This window comes from Chrysochloris asiatica, unplaced genomic scaffold (assembly GCF_000296735.1).
Source record: "Chrysochloris asiatica unplaced genomic scaffold, ChrAsi1.0 scaffold00349, whole genome shotgun sequence".
Classification (NCBI taxonomy): Eukaryota; Metazoa; Chordata; class Mammalia; order Afrosoricida; family Chrysochloridae; genus Chrysochloris; species Chrysochloris asiatica.
In genome coordinates this window covers 2,548,185-2,573,695 of record NW_006408867.1, presented here as the reverse complement: position 1 = coordinate 2,573,695, position 25,511 = coordinate 2,548,185, and the positions used below count along the sequence as shown (strand labels likewise).

General features: G+C 37.6%; 1 protein-coding gene across 4 annotated transcripts in view; it reads right to left on the bottom strand.

Annotated features, from left to right (window-relative positions):
• The window catches only part of POU2F1 (POU class 2 homeobox 1), a 284,637-nt gene that overhangs the window by 34,634 nt on the left and 224,492 nt on the right, over positions 1-25,511 (bottom strand). For 3 of the 4 annotated variants that reach the window (XM_006875996.1, XM_006875997.1, XM_006875995.1), the window contains 7 exons: positions 25,196-25,384; positions 23,379-23,505; positions 16,130-16,224; positions 10,292-10,465; positions 7,422-7,563; positions 5,609-5,754; positions 1,231-1,410 (listed from right to left, as the gene is read on the bottom strand). In XM_006875996.1, coding sequence (XP_006876058.1) covers positions 1,231-1,410; positions 5,609-5,754; positions 7,422-7,563; positions 10,292-10,465; positions 16,130-16,224; positions 23,379-23,505; positions 25,196-25,384 — 1,053 coding nt within the window. The remainder of the gene's footprint in view (positions 1-1,230; positions 1,411-5,608; positions 5,755-7,421; positions 7,564-10,291; positions 10,466-16,129; positions 16,225-23,378; positions 23,506-25,195; positions 25,385-25,511) is intronic. The other variant, XM_006875998.1, reaches the window with a different exon arrangement.

The window sequence follows — 25,511 nt, the reverse complement described above, 5'->3', positions numbered from 1 at the left end:
ATCATTCAATAATTTGCCCAGAGAATCTTTCAATAACGAAAGTTGAAGCTTGAATTTTTTCTTTAGTTCCCCCAGCTTGAGAAATGCTGACTGTGTTCTTCCCTTTTGGTTATCCAACTCTAAATCATTGTATATTTACATGGCAACTGTAGTTCCCTTCAAACATAGGTTACTCATGAGGTAGTCTATGAAAGGGCCACATACTGCTTAAGAGTAAAAGACTGGAGATACTAGCTTTATACAAGTTCAGAACTATTTAAATTAGGCTCAGAATTTACTGTTGTTCAATCACATAAGTATAAGTGTAATAAACTGGGCTTTAAGAGCTCATAGGAATAAAAAGCAACCAAAGATTTTTTTGAGATAACTGGAATTAGGAGCAAATTTACTCTCTAGGATAGTTAAGGTTCTGTGTCAACTTGGGTGGCCAGGATTGTCAGTGGTTTGGCAGTTAAGTTGTGGTAGGTGTGCATTCCCCACCCTACTCCCATTATGAGATCTGCTATGAGCAGCTGATCAACTGAAAGGGAGTTTCCTTGGAGGTGTAACCTGCTCCCAATATATGTGGACACTGTAGAAAAGGTGTCTTGTTTTTGCAGGATTTAGATACTACATCTATCTTGTCATCTGACTTTTGGTTCTTTGGACTTCAGCCTTATTGCCTGCTGGCTTCTTGGAACCAGCAGCAGCCTGCCATCTTACCTTATGGCCTTGGATTTATTCATCTCTGTAGCCAGAAGCCTAGAACTGTGTGAGTCAGGAAAAGCTTTCAGCTTGACAATTGAGCCATGGACTTAGAACTTGTCAACCTCTACAACTGTGTGAACCACTTCCTCAAAATAAACTGATTAGCTAGCTCTGTAACCCTTCACCCAGCACACACACACACTCTCTCTCTCTCTCTCTCTCGCGCGCGCACGCTCTCTCTCTCTCTCCTGGTCCACTGGCTTTGCATCTCTAAAGAACCCAGCCTAAGACACTCTCTGTGGTTAAAAGGTAACCTAACAAACTACAAAATATGAAATAAATGGTTCACCTTAAAATAAGAAACACAAATAAGTTCTTGGGTTAACAACAACATGACAGTTCATTATCTTGAAAACACCTAAAATATGAATTTACATACATTTATTCAATAAATGTCTATTATACAGTATGTTGATTTAACAGATTATTTGTCAATTTTCAAAATTCAGCCTTGAATTTATGTCCCTGAGTTTTACTTCTTACCAGGGAGGTTGGGCTGGGGAAAATTGCTTTGATAGGTGAGCTGCTGGTCCCACCACTGCTTGGTGGGTTGATTCTTTTTTCCTTCTGACGGCGGTTACAAAACCAAACACGTATCACCTCCTTTTCCATATTGAGCTGATCAGCAATCATGGTGATCTCTTCTGATGTCGGCTTTTGATTCTAAAGGGGGGAAAAAAATCATCTTTCGGAATAACTTTTTAAACTACTGCCATAATTATGTCAGCATATAAGTAAACCAAAAGTGGGAGGGAAAAGGCAGAGAATGAAGCTGGATATGCTTTAGCTCACTTGTAATACAAAAGTTTCTGTACACATTCTAATTAATGTATATTTACTAAATGTATTTGTATTAAGTTAGGATAAGTTATTCCTGAGTATTTATAAATTTTTCATGATTTTAATGTCTATCAATCTTGAATAAAATTAATAAAACACCAATAGAACCTTACATACTAGTAGAAATTTAAGAGCGTTCTCAATACTTTACGTACTTTATTTTGGACCTCACAATAAGTCTGTTAGGCAAGAAAGGCAAGCATTTCACAGATGAAGGGATTTTGGCTTAAAAAAAAAAAAAATCAAGGTCATAAAGATTCGTGACTCAATTTTCCCACTGTGTTGAAGCATTTTCTGAATTAGGAAAGTCAAAATCTTGTTGAAAACTTTGATTTTGACACTGCCTCTAAGACCCTCCCCCCCAAAATAAGCTACATATTTATCTGCTGAATTACCTTGAACTCCAAAACCTGACATTCAAAACCTTGTGATCCGGTCCCATGCTACCCTTCTAGGCATGTTGTTGCTGTGAAGTGCCATCACACCAGTTCCAACTCATAGCGACCCTGTATAGGGTTTCCGAAGAGCAGCTGGTGGGTTTGAACCGCCAACTTTATGGTTTACAGTCCAGTGCTGATCCTCCCACACCACACCAGGAGTTCAAACCAAACTACACTTTCCTCTGATACTGCATTTCCTATCTGAAGGGTTTTCCTCCCACTTTTTGCCATCTATAGAATTCCCAGGCAGCCTTCAGCAGCTGACATCTCCCCCACACTGAATGCTCATCATGTGCAGGTGAGCCTGGTTCTGAGCCCTGCAGCACTGAATTCTGACTTGGTATCCAGGAATCTAGGTTCTCCTTATTTTTCCATTGTTTTAAGTGTCCATAAAGAAGGACAGAGGCTGTCAAGGTAATCTTTTATTGTCTGCAGTGTCTGACACTAGTACTACACAAACATTCCATGTATGTGACAAGTGAAAACCTCACTGCTGATACATGTTGTTTAGTTCCGACCCATAGCAGCCCTATGCACAGCAGAACGAAAAACAGCCAGGTTGTGTTACATCCTTACAAACACTGCTACAATTGAGCCCAATGTTGTTGCCACTGTGCCAGTCCATCTAGTTGGGGGTCTCTCCCTGTTATTCACTGTCCCTCCACTTTATCAAGAATCATATCCTTCTTCAGGGACTGATTCCTTCTGATAATATGTGCAAAGTATGAGAGGTGAAGTCTGATTATCTTGGCCTCTAAGGAGCATTCTGGTTGTATCTCTTACAACAAAGATGTGTTTGTTCTCCGGCAGTCCATGGTACCTTTAATATTGATCTCCAACACAGTAACTCAAATACATCAATTTGCCTATGGCCTTCCTTATTCATTGTACAACATTTTTCATGTTTCACACGACGTTATTGACAATACCATGGGTTGGGTCAGGTACACCTTTGTTCTCAAACTAACATCTTTGCACTTCAACACTTTAAAGAGGTCTTGTGAAGCAGATTTCTTTAATGCAATATGTTGCTTCACTTCTTGACTGCTGCTTCCATGAGTGTTGATGGTGGTTCCAAGCAAAGTGATGTCTTTGACTTCCATCTTTTCTCCATTGATCAAGATGCTATTTATTGCTCCAGTGGTAAGGATTTTTGTTTCCTTTACACTGAAGTGCAACACATACCGAAGGTTGTGTGGTCTTTGATCTTTATAAGTATGTAAGTCCTCTTCAATTTCAACCTGCAAAGTTGTACCATCTGCATATCATAGATTTTAAATAAGTGTTCCTACAATCCTGAAACTCTGTTCTTCTTCATATAATCCAGTTTCTCAGATTATTTGCTCAGCATACAGATTCAGTAAGTACAGTGAAATAACATAACCCTGGTACACAATTTTCCTGATTTTAACCCCTTCAGTGTCCCCTTGGAACAGATGAGTGAGTGCCTCCAGTGCTGCATCAGTTTATTGAAAGATATCAATTTGTATTCCATCAATTAAAGGACTCTTGTTCTTTGCCATTGAGTTCAGTGCACCTTGGACTTCTTCCTTCAGTACCATTGGCTCTTGATCATATGCTACCTCTTGAAATGGCTGAATATCAACCATTTCTTTTTGGAACAGAGACTCTGTCTATTCCATCTTCTCTTTTTTTTTCAATGTTGTATGTTTTACTTATTTATTTTTTAAAGGTTTTTATTGTGGATTGAGTGAAAGTTTTCAGGGCACATCATCGGTTTCACATTCAAACATTCATACACCTTGTTTCATTACATTGATTATAATCCCCTCCACATACCATCAGTTAGCAGAGTTTCTCTCTATCCTCTTTAGCTTTTTTTTTTTGTGTGTGTGTGTGTGGGGGGGGAACTTTGCCTTTTTGGAATTTACAGTCTCGGCTTTTAGGGAAGGCTTTTACATTTATCTGTGGGTATCCAGGGCTCATGTATGGAATTACTAACCAGCATAACTGAATAATCAGATAAGGGACATTTTGCTATGTCTGCTAGGTGGCTAAAGTCTGATCCTCAGAGCCTCCATCTTCTTTTGATACTTTCTGCATCATTCAATATTATGCCAAAAGAATCCTTCAGTAATCCAAGTTGAGGCTTGAATTTTTTTGCTCAGTTCTTTCAGCTTCAGAAATGCTGAATGTGTTCTCCCTTTTTGGTTTTCTAACAGATCTTTGCACACTTCATGGTAATATTTGATTTTGTCTTCTTGAGCTGTCCTTATTTTCAGTTCAGCTCTTTTACCTTCTCATTTCTTCTATTTGCTTCAGCACCTCTATGTTAGAAAGCAAGTGCCAGAGTTTTGGTCTTCTTTCTTCCTTGTCTTCTTAATGACTTTTTGCTTTCTTTCTGTATAATGTTCTTGATGTCATCCCACAAAACTTCTGGTCTTTGGTCATTAGTATCTAATCCATCAAATCTGTTCTTGAAATGGTCTCTAAATTCAGATGGGATATGTTCAAGGTCATATGTTGGCTCTCACGGCCTTTTTAAATTTTCCTCACCTTCAGGCTAAACTTACATATGGTTTGTTCCACAGTCTACCCCAGCCTTGTTCTGGCTGATGATATGGATTTTCCCACCATTTATTTCCACAGATATAGTCAATTTGGTTTCTGTGTATTGCATCTGGTAAAGTCCATGTGAACAATCATATTTTATATTGTTTTTAAAAGGTATTTGGCAAGGAAGAAGTCATCGGTCTCGCAAAACTCTACTGTGTGATCTGCTGCATCATTTCTATCATCAAGGCTATATATTCCAACTACTGAGCCAGTAAGTATCAATACATCTTGATTGCATGTCTGATCAATTTCAGAGTGAAGGCATTTGTAGAATTCTTCAATTTCATCTTAATTGGCTTAAATTTTAATAAGAGGGTATTAACTGGTCTTCCTTGTAGACAGATGGATATTATCCTATCACAGACAGCATTATAGCTCAAGGTAGATTTTGAAATGTTCTTTTTGACAATGAATGAGATGTCATTCCATCTTCAATCTGTCATTCCAAGCATAGTAAATCATGTGACTGTCAGATTCAAAATGACCATTTTGAAACTAGTCCATTTTAACTCACCAATGCCTAGGATCAATGCGTATGCTTTTCCTTTTTGACAACTCCCACTTTCCCTAGATTTTATACTTTGTACATTCTATGTTTCAATTATTAATGAGTGTTTACAGCTATTTTTCATTTTTGGTTGTGCCCCATCAGCAAATGAAGGTCAACTTGACTTTCAGGAGACAGCTCATCCCCAGTCAAATTTTGAGTGGCCTTCCAACCTGCAGGGCCCCTCTTGTAGCACTGTATCTGACAGGATTTTGGTGTTTTTCATCATGTTTAAACATCCACTATTCTGGTCCTATCTGGCTGTTATTTATAGGTTTTCAGTGGCTAAACGTTCAGAGTAGTCTGCCTCTCCTTCAGAGTCTTTCTTAGTCTGGAAGCTCAGCTGAAACCTGGCTACCATGGATGACCCTGCCAGCATTCAAAATACTGGTAGCAATACGCAAGCCGCCACAGTGTGACAAAGTGAAAAGACAAGTGATAGAGAAACCTTACTAACCGCCAAAAAACTCTTCTCTAAGGCCACACGGATGTTGGTCTCTATGCTGGTGCGTTTCTTCCTCCTACGGTTCAAGCCCTCAATTCCCAACCCTGGAGAATTCACGGCACTTGGGCTGGAGAGAGCAGAATCAGAGGATAGGTTCTCTGTAAGAAAGAAGAAAACGTGGAAATAAAATTAGATTAGCATAATAATTCATGTATAATAAGGTTTTTCAGATGAGTTATATATAAGGGGGCTTTTCAAATAGTTTGTGGAAAAATTCTATTACCTTTTAATTGCATTCTTCCATGAACTTTTTGAAGCCCTATTGCATTTTTTATCAGTATGGTTCTTCACATTTCCATTAGTTCTCTTTGTCTCAGGATGGCAACTATACTGTCACCAATACTTGTTGACTTCTGTTTTTAAAAAAGCATAGTTTTCTATTCCTTCTCTAAGACCAGGCTGCTAATCTCACAGTCAGCAGTTCCAAACTACCAGCTGTTTCATGGGAGAAAGATGAGGCTTTCTGCTCCTGTAAAGATGTACAGCCTCGGAAACCCTGTACAGGGTCGTTATTAGTCAGAACCGACTCCACGGCATAAAACAACAACAACTCTAAGACTTAGCTCTACCTCTTTCCCAGTTTTATTTATTTATGTGTTTGTAATTTTATTTTAATAACTCTGGGAATAAAAGGAAGAAAACATTGTGGAAATTACTGAACATTTAACATTTCTCTTGCAAATGATCCCTCATTTTATTTATTAATCTAAGGCAAAAAGTGGAGTACTGATGTGGTGCTGTAGGATAAGCACTGGACCGCAAGTTGGGATTGATAAGGTTGGTGGTTCAAAGTCACCAGCTGCTCCACAGAAAGCCTATAATGGGTGGCTATGAGTTGGAATCAACCGAACAGCGTCTAACAACAACGCAAAAAATAATGACATACTTATAAATTGTTTTTTAAAGTTAAAGCAGGGTTCTGTTATCGAATAATCTTATGCCCCTGGAAATGTCATACACATCCTTGAGTTTCTTCTCTCTATATATGAGGTAGACTGATAGATGGATGGATAGAGTAATAAGCCAGTGGTTCTCCCCAATGTTACTCTGTAAGATGACAGAGGCCTAATCCTTACCCAGAGCTACTCCTTTAAACGTCCAAGGGTGAGTAGCTAAAGCTTATCTTTCCCAGACACCTGATTTTTTTTTTACATCTACAATGAGAACCATGCTAGACAGTCTCTCTGTTCCTTACAGCATTCAGTCTATGATTCTGGGATTCAATCCCAATGTTCCAAAAGATAACATGAGCACAAAACAATTAAGTGAAAAGATAGTACAACATACATACAAACTCCAAAATAAAAATAAAAAACACACTAAAAGAACAACAATAAAAAACTAGCAGCACAACTTTTTATGTACAGAATATGTGAGGTCACTTTTAGTAACAAAAACAGAAATAGTACCAGAACAAATTTTATGACAATCCATACACTTGTTTTTCAAGTTTATATAAATACTTAAGGCTTTCTTATCCTCTTCCTTCAACTTTATGTGTGGTCCCTCACCCTGGTTCAAATACAAGAAATATCTCGGGACTAAAAATTATTGCTGATTGCTTACACTAAGACTCCTAGAGTGTTTTAATGAAATAGCTCTCTGATTCACATAGCCATAACTTATATGGGTCTTGCTCAGATGAGTGAGATTCAGGGTTTTGTAATATCAATAATGCAATAAAGATATAAACTCCAATTTATAAAACAATCTTCCCGATGAATGGCCAAAGGGCAGTAAGGACATTTCTTATATATTTACCCACCTGCATCATTTAGCCACTTCTCTAAAAGTGGCTTTAACTTGCACATGTTCTTAAAACTGAGGTTCAAAGCTTCAAAGCGCGAGATGGTGGTCTGGCTGAAGTCATTTCCATACAGTTTACCCATAGCAAGCCCAACATCACCCTGGACAACAATACAGAGCAAGAAAAGGGGAAAGGAAAAAAGATTCATTTCACTCACATTTATAGTCTTTACTCTGGGTGGCCCCTAATGTTTCAGACAAGAGTCGATAACATTCCATATCCTGGGTCCCACAAAAACATGCACCCTTAAACTGAGCACTATATTCCAGGGAGGCCTCTTTTAGGGGCTGATAGTGGCAGCAGTCAGCACTGGTCTCCATTTCCAATCTCTTCCCATAACCTTGTCTAACAGTCAAGATGCCAAATATTGCTACTAATTTCAAAAGACAGTAACTGATACTGTAACAACCCCATTAAGTGAAGAGATGTAATAATCTTTAAAAAGTCAACTTACCTTTATCACCTACATAAATTTAGAAATGATTCCTCATTCTTTCTTTTTTCCCCCTTTCTGTAAAGTATTTTTGGAAGCAGTCAAAAAAATGTATTTTCCACTTTTAGTTTGGATTTCAAAGTTTGTTACAAAAAGGTATTCCAACCCCCACTTGGCCTTTTTAAATATTCATTCTAGAGATATAAATCCACAGAATAGAAGTTTGACACATTTAGTCACACCTTCATAGCCAGTGAAAACTTGGTAACCTTATGGCAGAACAATGATCCCCTGAATATATTACAAAAGATGTTTCTCTATAAACTTGTAACCTTTGAAATGTATATTGTGCTTTTCTTGCAGTTGAATCTTTCTCATTAGAGCTGGGAAAAACTGTATTTTATACTTATTTTACATATAAGTAACAGAAACTCATGGAAGTTTAAATGTTTCACCCACCACTCATTTCCATTTCTGATGGGGCAGAAAAGCAATAATATTTCTGGTGCAAAGTACTAAATAACTCATTCTAATTATGGGACAGTCAACTCCCAGCTATCCTAGTAACATCATTTTGAATTAAAATTATTTCTGTTCTATGATTCTTCTCTAGTAGCGTAGTGGTTACGAATCGGGCTGCGAACCATAAGGTTAGCAGTTGGAAACTACCAGCTGTTCCGCGGGAGAAAGATGAGGCTTTCCGCTCCCGTAAAGATTTACAGCCTCGGAAACCCTATACAGGGTCACTATGAGTCGGAACCGACTCCATGGCATATAACAACAACAACAATGATTCTTCTACCCTTACAATCCATCTTTTGGGCATTACATTGTTTGTCTGCAGCTGCATTAGGTGGCAGTCAGGGAAAGGAGAGAACATTTTTAAACTACATTTTCTTATTGGTAAGCAACTTCTGACAGAAAAGTTCTACAAAGAAGCAATGTCAGAACTAAAAGATAAAATGATAGAGAACACCTGAATTTCAGCGACCTAAATCCTATGCTGTCCAATCCAATAATTACCAGCCACACGTGACTATTTAAATTTATTCAAATGAAATAAAAAGTTCAGTTCCTCTGCACAACAAACCACCTATCAAGTGCCCAATGGTCACAGGTGCTGGACAGCATAAATACAGAACCTTTCCATCACTGCAGAATGTTTTCTTGACAGCTCCGAGTACACGAATTCTAACCAGAGCTGAAGTAGACTGCTGATTGATTTCCTTCCAATTACAGTAAAATGCAAAGAAATAGGATAGTGTGAGTATGTATATGTATACAGACATATACAACAGATGTATACAGATATATACTTATTTATTAAATGTTACTTCATTCAACAAACAAGTACTCACAAATGTGAACTAACAACCTTGAGGTTAGCAGTCCAGTGCTTATTCTATAGCACCACCAAGGTTCTTTATAGATGGCACTAAATGTCTTTGGAGATTATACTAGCACAACTCCCTAAGACATTTTTTTTCAAACTTGATCATGAAAGAGTAAGTCAGTGACAGTGTTTGGAACAGTAATGTTATTTTGCCTGATTCCTGTTTAAACCATTAGAATATAGACTACTTTAAAAGTTCTCTAATAATTGAATTTTTTTTTTTTAAGTTTGAATTTTGAGTGTGACTGTTCACCTTTAGTAATCTACTTGATTATTTAGTTTCACATGAGGAGTTCCAGTATATATACAAACTCAAAACTCAAACCCACTGCCACTGAGTTGCTTCTGACCCTGCATAGGGTTTCTAGGCTGTAAATCATTAAGGAAGCAGACAACCTCATTTTACTCCTGAGGAGTGGGTTTGAACTGCCGACCTTGAGGTTAGCAGTCCAGTGTTGTCCCATAGCATCACCAAGGGGCTATATATATATATATATATATATAAGGGGACTTCAAAAAATTATGAAAAAAATGGAATTAAAAGCTAATAGAATTTTTCCATGAACTTTTAAAAGTCCCTTCCTATATGTGTATTCATGTGTATCTCTCATTCCCTCTCTCTAAGTAAGTTTTTAAACTTTTCTCCTTTCAGCTATTATAAGACACTGTCATCTTTACTCTCAGTCTTACATATATAGCACTAAGGTCTAGAACCAGAAGTTCTTCAAATAACAAAACCTTCACTGTAATCCTAAAATCATAGATACACTCACAATTTAGTGGTATACATAAAATTTCTCATGACTGTTTTCTCATAGAAATCTAGTAATAAATTTTAAACTAATAACTGAATATACTCATATATATTACCAGTCTAAGTATAGAAAATGACTAAGAAAAAGGTAGTTTAAAACAAAAACAAGGCAGAAAAACATATTGCTCCTGAGTAGCCTTTTCAGACCCAGCTGAGGAAACAATCTAAGTAAAGTGGGTTCATCCTACCTGAGTGAATCCTAGTTTGATTCGTCTTTGTTTGAAGGTCTTGGCAAATTGCTCAAGCTCCTCAAGGTCACTGGGTTCATCCAAGCTGGGAGTATCAATTCGCTTTGGTGTCGACTGGCTCTGTGGAAGCGTCTGGATTGGGGTTGCTGCTATTGTACGTGTCGGGGTTGCTGGCTGTTAGAGAGGGAATAGAACAGTAAGAAGAAGAAGAAGAAAGCACAAAAAAATAAGTTTACAACTGAAGCATGCTTATAAGTGAGCAACTTAAGGAAGCAGCTATATTCAGAGAATTATGAAGACCATGGAACACTGTAGAAAAATAGTTACAACATAGTGTTAAGTGAGAAATGGTGACTGTAAAATTATATATACTATAATTACAGTTTGGAGATGTGGTGTGGTGCTGCAGGATAGGCACTGGACTGCTAACCACAAGGTCAGTATTTCAAGCCCATCAGTTGCTCCTTAGAAACCCTACTCAGGGTTGCTATGAGTCAGAACTGAGTCAATGGCACTTAAAAACAATAATTACAGTCATGGCTAAAAATCTTAAGTGTTCTGAGCAAAACAAAAATGATAACTCATTTTATTTGGCTTTTAAAATGCTTTAAATGTATGTATCTTGTGCCTTTTAATAAAAAGGTATTGTTAACTAACATAAAACTCCTCTTTATTTAAAAAAATCTCTTTTATAAATATGCTGCTTAGAGTTTGTTACAAAATAGCAGAGACCAATCTATTTGGCTTAGCCTCATCAGATCTCTAACATGTAAGGTTGTTGTTGTTGAGTGCCATCCAGTCAGTTCCAACCCATAGCAACCCTGTGTAGGGTTTCCAAGGAGCAACTGGTGGGTTTGAATTGCCGACCTTGCAGTTTAAACTGATCCTGTGGTCCAGCGCATGACCCTACACAGGCCACAACTTGGCCTCCAACATGCAAGATAGTACTCTAGACAGTACTCTAAATTAAACATTGAAACTATTCAAGGGAAAAAGCAAATCACCTGGAGTTTAAAGAATGTAGTATAACAGGTTTCATTTTGTGTATTCATTTCAAATCTTTTCTACAGATTTACATTTTTAATTATAACTGTATGGTGTATACCTTATACTCTGCCTTTCTCACTTAACACCATGTGTGAGTTTTTCTATGGTGTTACATGGTCTTCAGAATCATTCAGACTTACTATTTTTAAAGGCTGACTGAGACAATGTTGTTGTTGTTGTTAAGTGTTGTTGAGTCAGTTCCTACTCATAGTGACCCTGTGTAGGGGTTCCGAAGAGCAGCAGATGAGTTTTAACAGCCAACCTTGCTGTTCAAACGGACCTATGGTAGAGTGCCTATCCAACATCGCCACACCAGGAGACATTATCACAATTTATTTAACCTTTTCTTCATTGATGGACACCAAAGTTTTTCGTTTGTGTTTTTAAGAACATAGTTAACACAACAATGAAAAAGCCTGGTGCATTGTAATTATTTTCCACCTTTGTAATTAGTTCCTTAAGATAAATTCACAAGATTTTCTGATAACTGAATGAAGGGTACATTATGGTTAGGACCCACCAGCCACTCCTCCGGATTAAGTTGAAGTTTTCCACTACACTATCAGGCTTTCTACTCCCGTAAAGATTTACACCCTCGGAAACCCTGTACAGGGTTGCTATGGGTCGAAACCGACTCGACGGCACTTAACAACAAGATTTAAAAAGCCTCAGGAAGAGGGTTCCATGAGTTAGAACCAACTCCATGGCACTTCACAAAAACAATGAGCAACATTATGGCTTTTGATACAAAACATAATGTTGATCCCCATTATACAATGCTAGTTTTCCCCACATGATCTGTGTTTGCAGTTTTACAATGTTACTCCATTGTGTCTTAATTTACCGTTCTCTTGTAAAGTCAGAATTTTCCCATGTGCCGGTTATTATGTTATCTATGTGACATAATAACCGGCGCACGGGAAAATTTTCTTTGATGTAAACTGAACTTAAATTAAACCCATTTATCGATGAATGAAATCCTATTCTTATCCTTAAAGAGTTCATCAAATGATTAAAAAAAAAACTCAAATGATACATATCAAGCCTTTGTTTGTCATATTAATGCAAATAATTTTCCCAGTCTAGCTTTTCCTTTATTTTTGAGTGTATATCAGTTTTAAATGATCATATGGGTAAATTTTCTTTTCCCTAGTATCTTCTTTGTTGCTACAAATCTGAGAAAGCGTTCACCTATTTCTAACTCTGATAAAATCTCTTTCAATATTCTTGTAGCTTATTTTATGTAATTTAAAAATATTTAATTCCTTAAAATAGGTTACTCTGTTCTTTTCCAAAGCTCTGAATAAAACATGCTCTACTGTGAATTCACTTTTGGGAGGTACCAGGTGACACATCCTCAAATACACAACAGTCCAGGTGTGAGATTATAGGCCAGGATTGCAGTTAAGTATGTTCCTGTGGGTTTTAGGTCTTGTAATTTAACTGGGTCATAACTTCTGACCTTGACCTTGTGCCCTCTTCACCTGAACTAACTGGCCTAGAAAAGTACACAATAGGTATTATCCAGGCAACAATCAGAGTACTCGCCTTCCTAGTATCCTGCTTCAATGAAGAAAACAAAGTTCATCTCCAGGACATGCTGACACTGAGTGAAGTTCCAACTTGGTCATTTTGAAGGAGCCAAAAACAGCATCAATCATATTCGATTCCTCTAATGTGAGGATTTTCACAGTGAAACTTAAGTTAATAAGGAGTGGTAAGTCTCAACCATTTGACTGTTACTTCATCTTCAGATCTGAAGTAGCCCCATTCTCATAAAATAAAGGACTAAAAAGAGCTTGGGTACCTTTAGGTGGGGTGGTTACTGATAAGTTACCCCAACTTCAAAAACCTCAGGCTGGATTGGGCCACATCTAGAAATGGTAGAGTAGAATTCAGTGAGCAGGAGTCACAATTAAGCTACAACTACCCTGCCACTGTATGCAGAGCATGCAGGCCAGGAAGGAGTCTTTGGTAACAGCTATTTACAAAGCCCCAACCTTTATTTCTATTCATATATTTTTGTTGCTGTAGTTGTTAAGTGCCATCGAGTCAGTTCCAACCCATAGAAACTCTGCATAGGGTTTCTAAGAAGCAGCTGGTGAGCTTGAATCACCTACCTTGCAGTTCAAATGACTTTGCAGTCTGGTGCATTAACCCACACTGTCACACCAGGACTCCATACAATTTACATACAGTTAAATCCACCAATTTAAAGTGTAGAACTTCATGTATGTGATTTGACAAAAACATACAGTCATGTAACTGCTAACACAATCAAGATACAAAACATTTCCATCACCCCAAGTTTCTCTGTGCCCCTTTGAAGTCAACCCCTACCTCTCATCTCCAGAATATTACACCACATATCTGCTCTCTGTCCTTAAATTTTGTCATTTCTAAAATGTCATGTGAACTGAATCATATAATATTATGAAGTATCAGCTGTCTAGCTTCTTTGACTTAACACAATGGTTCTAAAATTCATACATGGTTCAAATCCACCAGCTGCTCCTTGGAAATTCTATAACAGGGTGGTCACTATGAATCAGAAACAACTTAACAGCTCTTAACAACAACAGCGCCAAAATGATATGGATATATGAACATTCATTACCAGCTGAAGGACATCTAGACTGTTGGAATGCTCATGAATAAAGTTGCTATGAACGTCCAAAATACAGCTCTTTGTGTTGACATATGCTTTTACTTCCAGGGACAGAACTGTTGGGTCATAATGTATATGTGGAGTCCTAGTGTGACACTGTGGGTTAAGGCACTGGACAGCAAAGTCGGTGTGAACCACAAGGGCAGCAGTTCAAGCTCACCAAGCTCCTCAGAAACCCTAGACAGGGTCACTATGAGTTGGAATCAATTCGATGGCACTTAACAACAACAACAAAAAATGTATATATGGGAGTCTGGTGGCGCTGTAGGATAAGCACTAGTCTGCAAACCACAAGTTGGCAGTTCAAGCACACTAGTCAGGAATTCCATGGGAGAAAAATGAGACTTTCTGTTCCTGCAAAGATTTACAGCCTCAGAAACCTCATATTGTGTCACTGTGAGTCGGAACTGACTCTATGGCACTTAACAACAGAATGTATATGTATATTTAAAGTTATAAAAAACTGTCAAACATTCTTTCCAAATGTGCATACCATTTTGTAACCACATCAGCAATATATGACAGTTTGAGCTGCTTTATATTCCTGCCAACACTTGGTATTATTATAGTCTTCTAATTTCATTTCTTTGATGAGTAACAACTTTGAGCATCTTTGCAGATGATTCCTGGACAATCATATATTTTCTTTAGTGAAATACCTTCAATTTTCTTAACGTTAAAAAAAATTGTATTGTCTTATTATTGAGTTGTATGAGGGAGCTTCAAAAACTTTGTGGAAAAATTCCATTAGCTTCTAATTCCATTTTTCCATGAACTTTTGAAGTCTCCTCAGATCAGTTCTTCAGATAGTCTGGACATAGTCTTATCAATACATGTATTATTTTCTCTTTAGTTTGTGACTTTTCATTCTCTTAACAGAAGTTTATAATTTTTATGAAATTAAATTTATTATATTTCTAGTGCTTCATGTGTCCTATTTAAGAAATTACTTTCTTACCCAAGGACATAAAAATTTTCTAAATTTTCTTCTAGAAGTTTGGATGATCCATGACCCATTTAAATTAATTGTTGTACATGGTGAGGAATAAGGGCCAAAGTTTATTTCTTTTACATATGAAGTCAACTGTTTCAGCACCATTTGTTTAAAAGATTTTTCTTTTCTCAGTGCAAATTTTAAATTTTTTTTGCTATAATTTTCTACACATACAATCATGTTGTCTATTAATTCAATTTTTATTTTTCCCTTCTAATCTGTATGCCTTTTATTTCCTTTTCCAGCCTAGCGCACAGCTCGGGCCTTGAGTTTAAAGCTGAACAGAAATGGTTAACATCTTCGCCTCATTTATTCCTGACCTTCAGAGGAAAGTATTCAGGCTTTCATCATTACGTACAGACGTTAGGTTTTGCTGTGGAGGTTTTTTAATCAAGGTTGATGAAGATTTCTTGTGTTCCTAGTTTGCAAGAGTTTATAATCATAATTAAGTGTTGAATGTTGTCAAATTTAGTAATGTATCAGCATTAAGTGATCATGTCTATGACTGCAGAAAAAGAGAGGCAGAACTAGAAGTGGGATTCACAATTAGTTCAGTCATCCATTTTTACAGATGAGGAAACTTGAGAGGTGAAATGACATGCTCAAAAGTCACAGTTACCTAAGAAGCAGAAGTCGGTTAAACACTTAAATCTTTAGGTACTTAGATAACTTTTATATGATTCAATTCTAGTGAGAGTGAGGTAAAGCAACATCTGAGAGTTGAGAGGACAGGAAAGAAAGCACAGAGATTGCAGTTCTGAGAAAGGCCAAAGCTGTCCATAGGTTTCTAGTTCAAATGGTAATCTCTACTGCCAACTAGTGGAATGGGGTAGAGGTTGAATTGCTCAGACTCAATTTACTCACTTACACCCCTAGGAAAAGTATGCTTTATGAACAAGCAAGGAAACAGGGACTTCTTGAAGACTATCACAGGTAACATCAATTTGGCAGTATTGCTGCATTAGGCTGTAAGCCTAACCTGAACTTGTAGTCAGTTTTTGAAGACTGATGAGATTATTTTTATAAGACAATTTTTTTTTTTTAAAAGAAAAAGATTAAACAAGCCCAGAAACCCCTGCCCTCAAAATAACAAGGCAAAAGAAAGCAACCTCAAAGGAAGAGAACTGACCTGGGAGGTGAGGGTGATGCTTGGCTGTGAGTGTAGGAGGTTGGCTTGGCTTTGCTGAGGTAGTTGCGTTAAAAGATTTTGCGCTTGCAGGAGACCTATAAAACACAAACATAACACTGCCAGAAACATTAAAGATGACTTTGAACAAATTTCAGAAAGAAAGAACAAGAAAGTAAAGTGAAGATTTTCAACTGATCTGGAAATATTATTGGTCTTAATGTCTTATTTTAAGAGATAGTAGGACCAATAATATTGTCTTTATGTCTAATTTGGAGTTCTGGTGTGGTACTGTGGGTTAATGCGCTGGACTGCAAAGTCAGTTTGAACCATAATGTCAGTGGTTTGAGCTCACCAGTCACTCCTTGGAAATCCTGTACAGGGTAGCTATGGGTCAGAACTGACTTGACAGCACAGAACAAAAGCAATGCCTTATTTGCTGAAAATTTAATCTTGTTCAATATAACTTAGATTTAACAGAACATTAAACTACACTCAATGTCTTTAGTGTAGCCTGAATAACTTCTTTGCCTGATTGGCCAATTATTTATTATACTAAGGAACAGATGACAGCAACGAACTATTTCAAATAGATGCAGATATATGTTTTTAAATATATAAGATCATTCAGGATAACAGATACCTTTCTAATTATAATTTCCTTAGACTACGATTGGGAGCTCTGGTGATACAGTAGTTAAGTGCTTGGGCTACAAATCAGTAAGTTGAACACACCAAGCCACTCCATGGGAGAAAAATGTTGTAGTCAGCTTCCACACAGATTTATAGCCTTGGTAACACTATGGGACAGTTCCACTCAGTCCTGTTGGTCACTGTGAGTCAGAATACACTCACTAGCAATGGGTTTGTTTTCTTGGGGGTATTGTTTGTTGTTAAGTGCGGCCAAGTGAATTCCGACTCATAGTGACTCTATATAGCGTTTATGAGGAGACGCTAGTGGGTTTGAAGCGCTAGTGGTTTGCAGTCCAGTACTTACCCTACAACACCACACCCAGAGTCCTTTTTGGAGGTAGACAATTCTTTATGATAATTTGGATATCCAAAATGTTGGTCTCGGCAGGGTAGTAGTCAAAAAATTTTAATCTACCACATATTAACCACAAAGTTTATCATCTCTTTGTGACAGCCTTGCCTGAATTTAATTTACTAAAAAAGATACTTATTTCATAATGCAGAGACAAAATAAACTATATATTTAAGTAGATTTGGGGTTTTTCTTCCTAGACAATGTTGACTTTTGTTGATCTGGGTTAAACAAAATACATTTTGAAGCAAGTATAATTAAATGAGATAAAATTGAATATATATTATTACTATGTTGTTGTTAAGTGCTGCTAAGTCAGTTCCAACTCACAGTGTATGGGATTTCCAAGGCTGTAAATATTTTACAGTCTCATCTTACTCCCACAGAGCAGTTGGTGGGTTAGAACCACTGACCTTGTGGTTAGTAGTATAGTGTTATCCTAGAGCACTATGAAGTGGTTCAACGTATTACTATACACATCTCTTAAAAGGCAGATTTAGAAGAAACAAAAACGTGTTCGTTTAAAATGATCACCCTGCTTACCCATGGATTCCCATATAGTTCAGTACCTATGTAGTAGTTTTCTTTATCTTTTTGATCAGGATGGTGGTGGTTGGTGGTTGTGTGCCACCGAGTTGGTTCAGACTCACAGAGATCCTGTCTAGGGTTTCTGAGGGCTGTTAATCTTTACAAGAGTACAAAGCCTCACTTTTCTCCTGCGGAGCAGCTGGTGAGCTCAAATTGTTGACTTTGCGGTTATATAGCCCACTATGCTACGAGAGCTCCTTTCTGATCATACCATTTCCCAATGAAAACTCTTGGAGTCCTGGTGTGTTGCTGTAGGATACACATTAGACTGCTAACCACAAGGATGGTGGTCCAAACTTTTCAGAGCTCCTCGGAAACTCTATACAAGGCTGACGTAAATCAGACCTGACTCGACAGCACTTAACAATAACAACATGGTTTTAGATTATAAACAACATAATATCTACACAGCCCTTGGTGATTTGGCCTAACTTTGATATCTCTGACCACTTCCTTTTACTCACAGAGCTCTAGCTACCTTGGCCTTTTCTCTTTCTGGATTAGATCTAATTGGCTCCCATCTCACATACTGTGAGTTCCTTTGGCTAATGACTCTTATCCCAGATCCTAGGTGAGACAGTCTTCCCAGTTATCAGTAAGTTCTCAATTCAAATGTTGCTTCTCCAGAGAGGCCTTTCCAGACCATCCTAGCTATAGTAAACCCCATTCTTTCACAGGTTAATCTTTTCCAGATTATTCTGATCCACTATTTTACTATTATTTATCATTGTTATTATTGTTGTTAGCTGCCAATGACCAGATTCATGCACAAAGAGATTAGATGGTGGTCCACAGGGTTTTCACTGGCTGATTTTCAGAAGCAGATCACCATGCTTTTCTTCCCAACCTGCCCTGGTCCGGAAGCTCTGCTGACTCTAGTTCAGCATCACCACAACATACAAGCATTCACTGAGAGATGGATGCTGATTGCACCTAAGGTGCTTTGGTTGGGAATCAAACCTAGGCCTCCTGCATGCAAGACAAGAATTCTACCACTGACCAAGCACTTATTACTTACTACCTTGGAAATATAAAAATGAAGATTTTTCCAATGTGCAGATTTTTAGAATCATTGGATAATCTTAGAAAATGAAATCTGGGGTCAAACACTAATTATTAATGATTACCATTCACAAGAAATGGTACAAATTGAGTCTAGATTACCTTCAAGCTATTATTTAATCAATAATAAAAAGACAAATGTGTTTCCATTTACTGAACTATCATGTTTTATGATTTGTTGGATGACGATGATACTGATTATCATGATAATATGATAGTGATAGTAACAACAAAGATTTAGAGAGGGTTCTACATATGAGGGACTCCTGGTGTGGTACTGTAGGTTAATGTGTTGGACTGCAAAGTCGGTTTGAACCGCAAGGTTGGCAGTTCAAGCTCACCAGCTGAAGCTCAACAGCTGCTCCTCGGAAACCCTATATAGGGATGCACAGATAGTAAGTGGCAGAACAAAGATTCTAATCGAAACCCATGGTTGAGAGCCTGTGCTCTTCTAACCACTACATTATAATGATCTTCCTGGTGTTACTTAAACATCCATATAAGTAAAGGGGAAGCTGAGAAGGGAAGTAAATTTAATTTAGAAAGGTTAGGTGACAAGTCCAAGGTCATAGACCCTTAAAGGTAATCAGTATTCCACTGTCTGTGTTATCTTTTCACTGAAAAGTTTAAGGGAGAATTACCTAGAGGCTTCTTCCCCATCATTACTCACATATTACTGGCCACCATGTCTTATCAATCACCTACTTACTTTCCACATCATCTTCTCTTTTCTACTCCCATATCCATATTTCAGCCCTAAGTAAGCCTCAGCAGGACCATGGTAATGTTCTCTTAGCCAGTAATACTCTCGCTGTATTCATTCTAACGTTTCTTCCCAAAGTTTTCAGTACAAGCTGTCTTAAATAAAAACTTGAAAATGTCCTTTTTCTTTTTAAACCTTCTGTGGTTTCTTAATAAAGAAGACTTCCTTAAAGAAGGGTATTATAAGGTCATTCACTTCAGAATCCAAAAAGTAATTGTTGAAATTTTTGGAATGGGGCGCAGGCGTCTACTTTTCTGATATCTTCAAGCCTTGGAGGAACCACTAAGCTATGGGTTTCAAGGTTAAATTTTTGGAAGCTTCAAGTAAGAGCCTTTAATAATCTGATGTTTGCCAATCTTTCTGGCCTCTAATTTCACTACTGTCTTCATATGCAACTTTTGCACTAGTTGCAAGGCATTACACATCGACTTCTCCAAACAGAGCATATTGGTTTTTATTCCTTGTCGCTGAGCTTTGCAGATGCTTTCACCTTTCTAAGACTTGTGTTCTCTCCTTTGTAAATCTATGGCTGCACTCCCAGAATTTGCTGTGAAGATATAGGGGCCTCTGCTGGGTTCCCATAGCATTCACTGTGTTTGGAGTCTGACACTTATAACACCTCGGTCTCCTGCCACTAGATCCTGAGCTCTGTGAAGGTAAAAATGGATCTATTTATCTTTGAATCTTGAGTATATGCTAGGATAGGATAGGTATTTACAGAAGTAAAAATTTAAGAAGAAATAAAAAAGGATAAAACCCAGAAATAATGAGGTATTGGTAGAGATGCAGTTAGCTATGTTTCTGGGATTGAAGCCTTGCTACCCTGTTACATTCTACACACTGATTACATTACCCAGTCTGGCAAGCATGATCAAACTCTATTAGTGTTTGATGTATAAGTTATATGCTAATATATACCACAAAATGCATTAAAACATGCTTTTAATGACTCAGAAAATTTGCACAATTTCTAATCTGTTTCTTTGTTCAAACCTTAAAAGAAAATAAGTGGTCAATAGAAGCCTAAGAGTAGGTCAAGCAGTATTGCTACAAAATCATAGCAGCCTTTAGTAAACAAAAATATCAGTGTTAAACTATTGGTTCTTGATGTATCCTCCAGTTAGATCTACACACTTCTGGAGACATTATTTTAATTTCTCTAACTCTTTCCCAAAGAATTCTGCACTTTTCAATTTGCACCAAGTCAAAACAGCAATTTGGGCATCCAGAAGAGATTCAAATCTTATTGCCTTGAAATGCTGCATTTTGGGAATAAAAAGAAGTCTGAAGGGATAAGATCAGGGCTGCAGGGGAAATGGGAGTAAAGTTTCCCAGTTAAATTCTTACAGGACAGCCTTTACTAGGCTCAAAGAACGAACAGCTGCATTATTGTTGTGGTGCAGTGAATAACTGGATATGGCTCTTCTATCCATAGTCAAATGACTGGATGGAACCATGCAAACATGGCATATGGAACTCTACTGAGGGCTTTGGTCAATTACGCCATCCCCCTGCATTAAAAATGAACCAGAATAAGTGATCTCACTACCATCAAGAAAGAAAAGTCAAGAGCTGAGTGTCTTCTGGACTCCAATATCCCTGCGTGCTGAACCTCCTCAATCCAGGAGACAGAGATCTGATACTAGAGATGTGGTGAAGAAGCGGTGGTAGCAGAGGTAGGAGCACCAAGAACATCAGACAAGAGTGTCAGGCTTCCCGACCTACAGAGCAAGAAAGCTGCAATGCCTTTGAGCAAGAGGCTCTCTTGTGGAATGGATTGTCTCCAGGCAATTAATTAGGGGAGCTAGGCTCCTGAACCATAGAGCTAGAGCTGAGTGCTTCTGGGTCCAAGTGGTGTGTCCTTGGGTATCTAATGCCAAAAGAGCTTTGAAAGACTGTTTGAGCAGTGCAGAGGCCAAGGTGCCACATGGCTGACAGACCAAGGACCACAGAGAGGCATGCCTGAAAGCATGGCTGAGAAGAAGCTGTCCTGACTGGAAGAACTGCATCCTAAGCATTTCTAATCCTGAATTGTACCCTGGTAACTTCCCTAATAAACTCCTGAATCAGGAGTATTGTCTGTGAATTCTGTGTGGCCATTACAACAGCTTATGGAACCCAGCACAGAAGGAGAGAGTGCCTTGGGAGGAGGGATGGCTGGGTCAGAATTGGTAAGGATAGCTGGAGGGTATAGCATGCCCAATCTCCACCTCATAGAAATCACCTTTGGGCTGATGTTGAGTTTCATTCTCCTTCCCCATTGTAAAGTCAGGTCAGTGTGGCCCCCATACCATTCTTACAGTCATGAAGGAAGAAAAAAACAACCCTTAGCACAACTTTGTTGGTCTTTTTCTCACCGAAATAATTTTGAATTATCTTAAAACTTCTTCATAAGTCATCTCTGTGACTGTTTTGTGTCTTTTGAGAAAATCTATCAGGATTACCCTTTTGGGGGAATTAAGTCTATAGCCTCAGGAGACGTCATAGTCAACTTTCAGAATACAGTTCACACAGAAATGTTCTTTCTTCTACTTCAGTGAGTAGCAATGGAGTCTTAAGAAATCATGAGTGGCCCATCTAAGATGCAACTATTCATCTCTTCCTGTGTGAAGGGAAAAAAAGTGATGAAAACTGAAGATGCCTGGATTCAATTAGTCCAAAGGATTAACAGAACACATGAACATCAATCTCCATGACCTTGAGACTACAAGAACTAGATGATGTCCAACTACTACTACCAACTACTCTGAAAGGGATTAGCAGGTCCTGGTTGGAGTAGGAGAAAATTTGGAACAAAACTCAAAATTATATATATATATATATATATATATATAAAGATTAACTTTATTAGTCAGAAAGAGACTAGAGGAACTATGGTCCTGCAGGTCTGGAACTGAACTCAACTTTGTGCCTCAAATTTCAGCCAATCAATAAGTAGACAGGTGGAGCAACAACTCTAGGGAGGTATGCATACCATGAAATGCTCAACCACCCAAGGACAAAATTCAGAAAAGTTAGGAAAGAAGATGGACTGAAAACAAGAATCACTAGGAGGAAGTGGGATAAGTGCCGTCGCAATGAGGGGACTGCAATGAACGAAATAAAATGAAGTGAAGGATCTGTTGAATGCAAAACTGATGATCTGCTCTGTAAACCTTCACTCAATTCACAATCAAAAGTTAAAAAGAAAAAAAGAAAAAGATGACCCCTTTGGAAACCTTCTGAACCTACCTCTCTGCCTTGAATTTAACTGGCTCAGCAATCCCCTTAGGAGCTACTGTTTCCTTTGGGAAAAAAAGCTAATGAGACTAACACAATTATATTACTGTGAGAATTTGTCTGCAGTCATCCACTAATACCAGAGACATCTTTAAACACATCTTTTTGGAATAAACCCATGCATGTCTGATCTGGAACTCTAGTAGCAATACTTTTTTGACTTCTTCTCATATATATTTTCAATGCTCAGTCCATAGTTTTTGAATATATTCATGTGAAAACTCATCAAATCATAGAAAAAATTTATCCAATTTATGTTCAGCATGTTAAATGATTTCAACTAGATTTCTCACCAAAATATTTGTTCCCCCTTAGTGATTAAACAGATAAATGGCATTGAAAGATGATCTTCAATAATGTGGTATCACTGAGCAAAAAAATATTTTTTAAAGACTATGACAACAAACAAGTAAACAGCACTATTCTAATGCAGTTTCAGGGCCAGGATGAGAGGAGTCTGAGTGTCTGTTACAATCGCCCTGCTCCACTAAAACAAGCTCTCAGGAGGTACTCACCCTGCTGGCCCTGGGGCGTCTGTGAGATGATAAACTGCGCTGGTTGCAAGTTGGTGGTTGGATGTACCAACACAAACTGTTGCAGGTTGAGATTCTGCTGTTGAAGCTGTTGCAGCTGTTGCAGATCCTGAAAAATCAGAATTAAAGCACAGATTGGAGATTCTAATCTAAAAGCTCTTTTAATCATAAAGTTCACAGATAATAAACTATCACATTCAAGTAAAGAAGGGTCAATATTTAACATTCTTTCATATATCCAAAAAGAGTTGTGCTCTGGGTATGTTTCACAGGGTGTGTCTTATTATATCTGTAGGCATATGTTATGTATGGTGTCATAACTTACACTAAAAGCCTACTTCTTAATAGTTATTTACAATTCTCTCAGAACAAATAATTAGATACAGTGGTGGCTTTTTGGTTTTCTTTTTAACACCTACAGACAAATATGGGTTTTAAAAAATCAAGTTAGAAAAGTATATTCTGAATTTCAAAATATTTTTCTCTTCATAAATATAAATGGAAAGTGCTACATCTGAATCTGTTTAAATTAAAAGATCCATACTGATTCTTCAAATTTGGCCCAGCTTATCTGAGAAATCAGTGCAAAACTTTTTAAAAAAGAAAAATAGCTAGCCATATAAAAATATGATCCATAACATAATACCATCTTCTACTGGCTTACTGTTTTATAATTTTCAATGTGCTTTCATATACATAAAGCTTAATTTATGTACTAAGTTATTTTATTTGGTGATGAAGAAAACAGTCAGTCAAAATCATTATCTCAATAAAGTTTGTATATAATAATCATAAAGATTAGGCTGACATCTATTCTTTAGCCTTATAGTTAACTACAGGTAGCCCCCAACTTATGACATATTTGAACTACAACATTTTACACTTACGATCATCCTTATTTTAGGGTACATCTTATTGTTAGTAATATGTACTACATACAACATTGCAGCACATAATTTGCTAATACTATCATTTTCATGCCAACCCCCAAAACAAATTAAGATTAGATTTATAAAGATATTGACAATAAAAAGCAATAATAATGAGAACTTTCGAAAACGAAGTATTAAGTTTACGTAAGAACTATCTTACAATTGAGTCAGTGGAAAAGAAACTCATTTTAAGTTGGGGACTACCTGTGGTTACTTTCTAATACCTCCTCAAACTGTTTCTACAATTTAAATTCATGTATGAGTCTTCCCTAGCGAGTACGAAGACAACTGTGTAGCACTTGACTCCTAATAACCTTTCATATATTTTACTTTGATTATATGCACTTTTTGTTCTCTCCTTGAAATAAGTGATTTCACTTACCTTCATTTCTTAAATAATTTCTATTATATCTCTAGACACTTTGGCCTATGACACATTTTAATGCTGTTCTGCCCAATGCGAAACACAGCACAGCAGAAAGATGGGTCCCTGTCTCTCTCATACCCATTGGTGGCAACATTCACTGAAGAGCACATGAAAAAATGCATGCCTGCCGTAATTAGCTAATTAAAATAAATACAGTAATCCCTTGCTTCAGAAATATGCCAACTAATTATTCAAGAACTATCACTTAATATAAACAGTTATTCAAATAATCAGTTATGTGTTTGTAATACCAACTTAAATAAGCAAACAAATGCATTATTTCTAGTTAAGTGTTAAGGAAGGGTACCATTTAGCTACTCATCTAGATCTCTTCAAGGTTTTAAGGGTCCACACTACCAATCAGAACATGTGTTTAATATTAAAGAGTTTAATATGAAAGCCTGCCACTTGATTCCTCACTTCGTGAGTACCTCACTTACCTGTGCAATCTGTATGGGCTGAGACAGAGGGATCTGCGTCATGGGCGTGGCGGCGGAGGCTGAGATGGTAGCCCCAGCAGCACTGTGCTGTTGGCTGGCGGAATGCTGCTGCACTGCAGCAGCCAGCAGCTGGGCCTGGGCCTGGGCCTGTTGTAGCAATAACTGTTGCTGGGCTGGCGTCAAAGTAAGCTAAACGAAATTAGGACAAATATTTGGAAAGGGTTGAAAGGGAAGAGTCCCTAATGCAAGTCAATTGCTTTGAAACTGGTAATTCAAGTGGTATTAGACCTTTGCTGTTCAACCTCACATGGTCTGC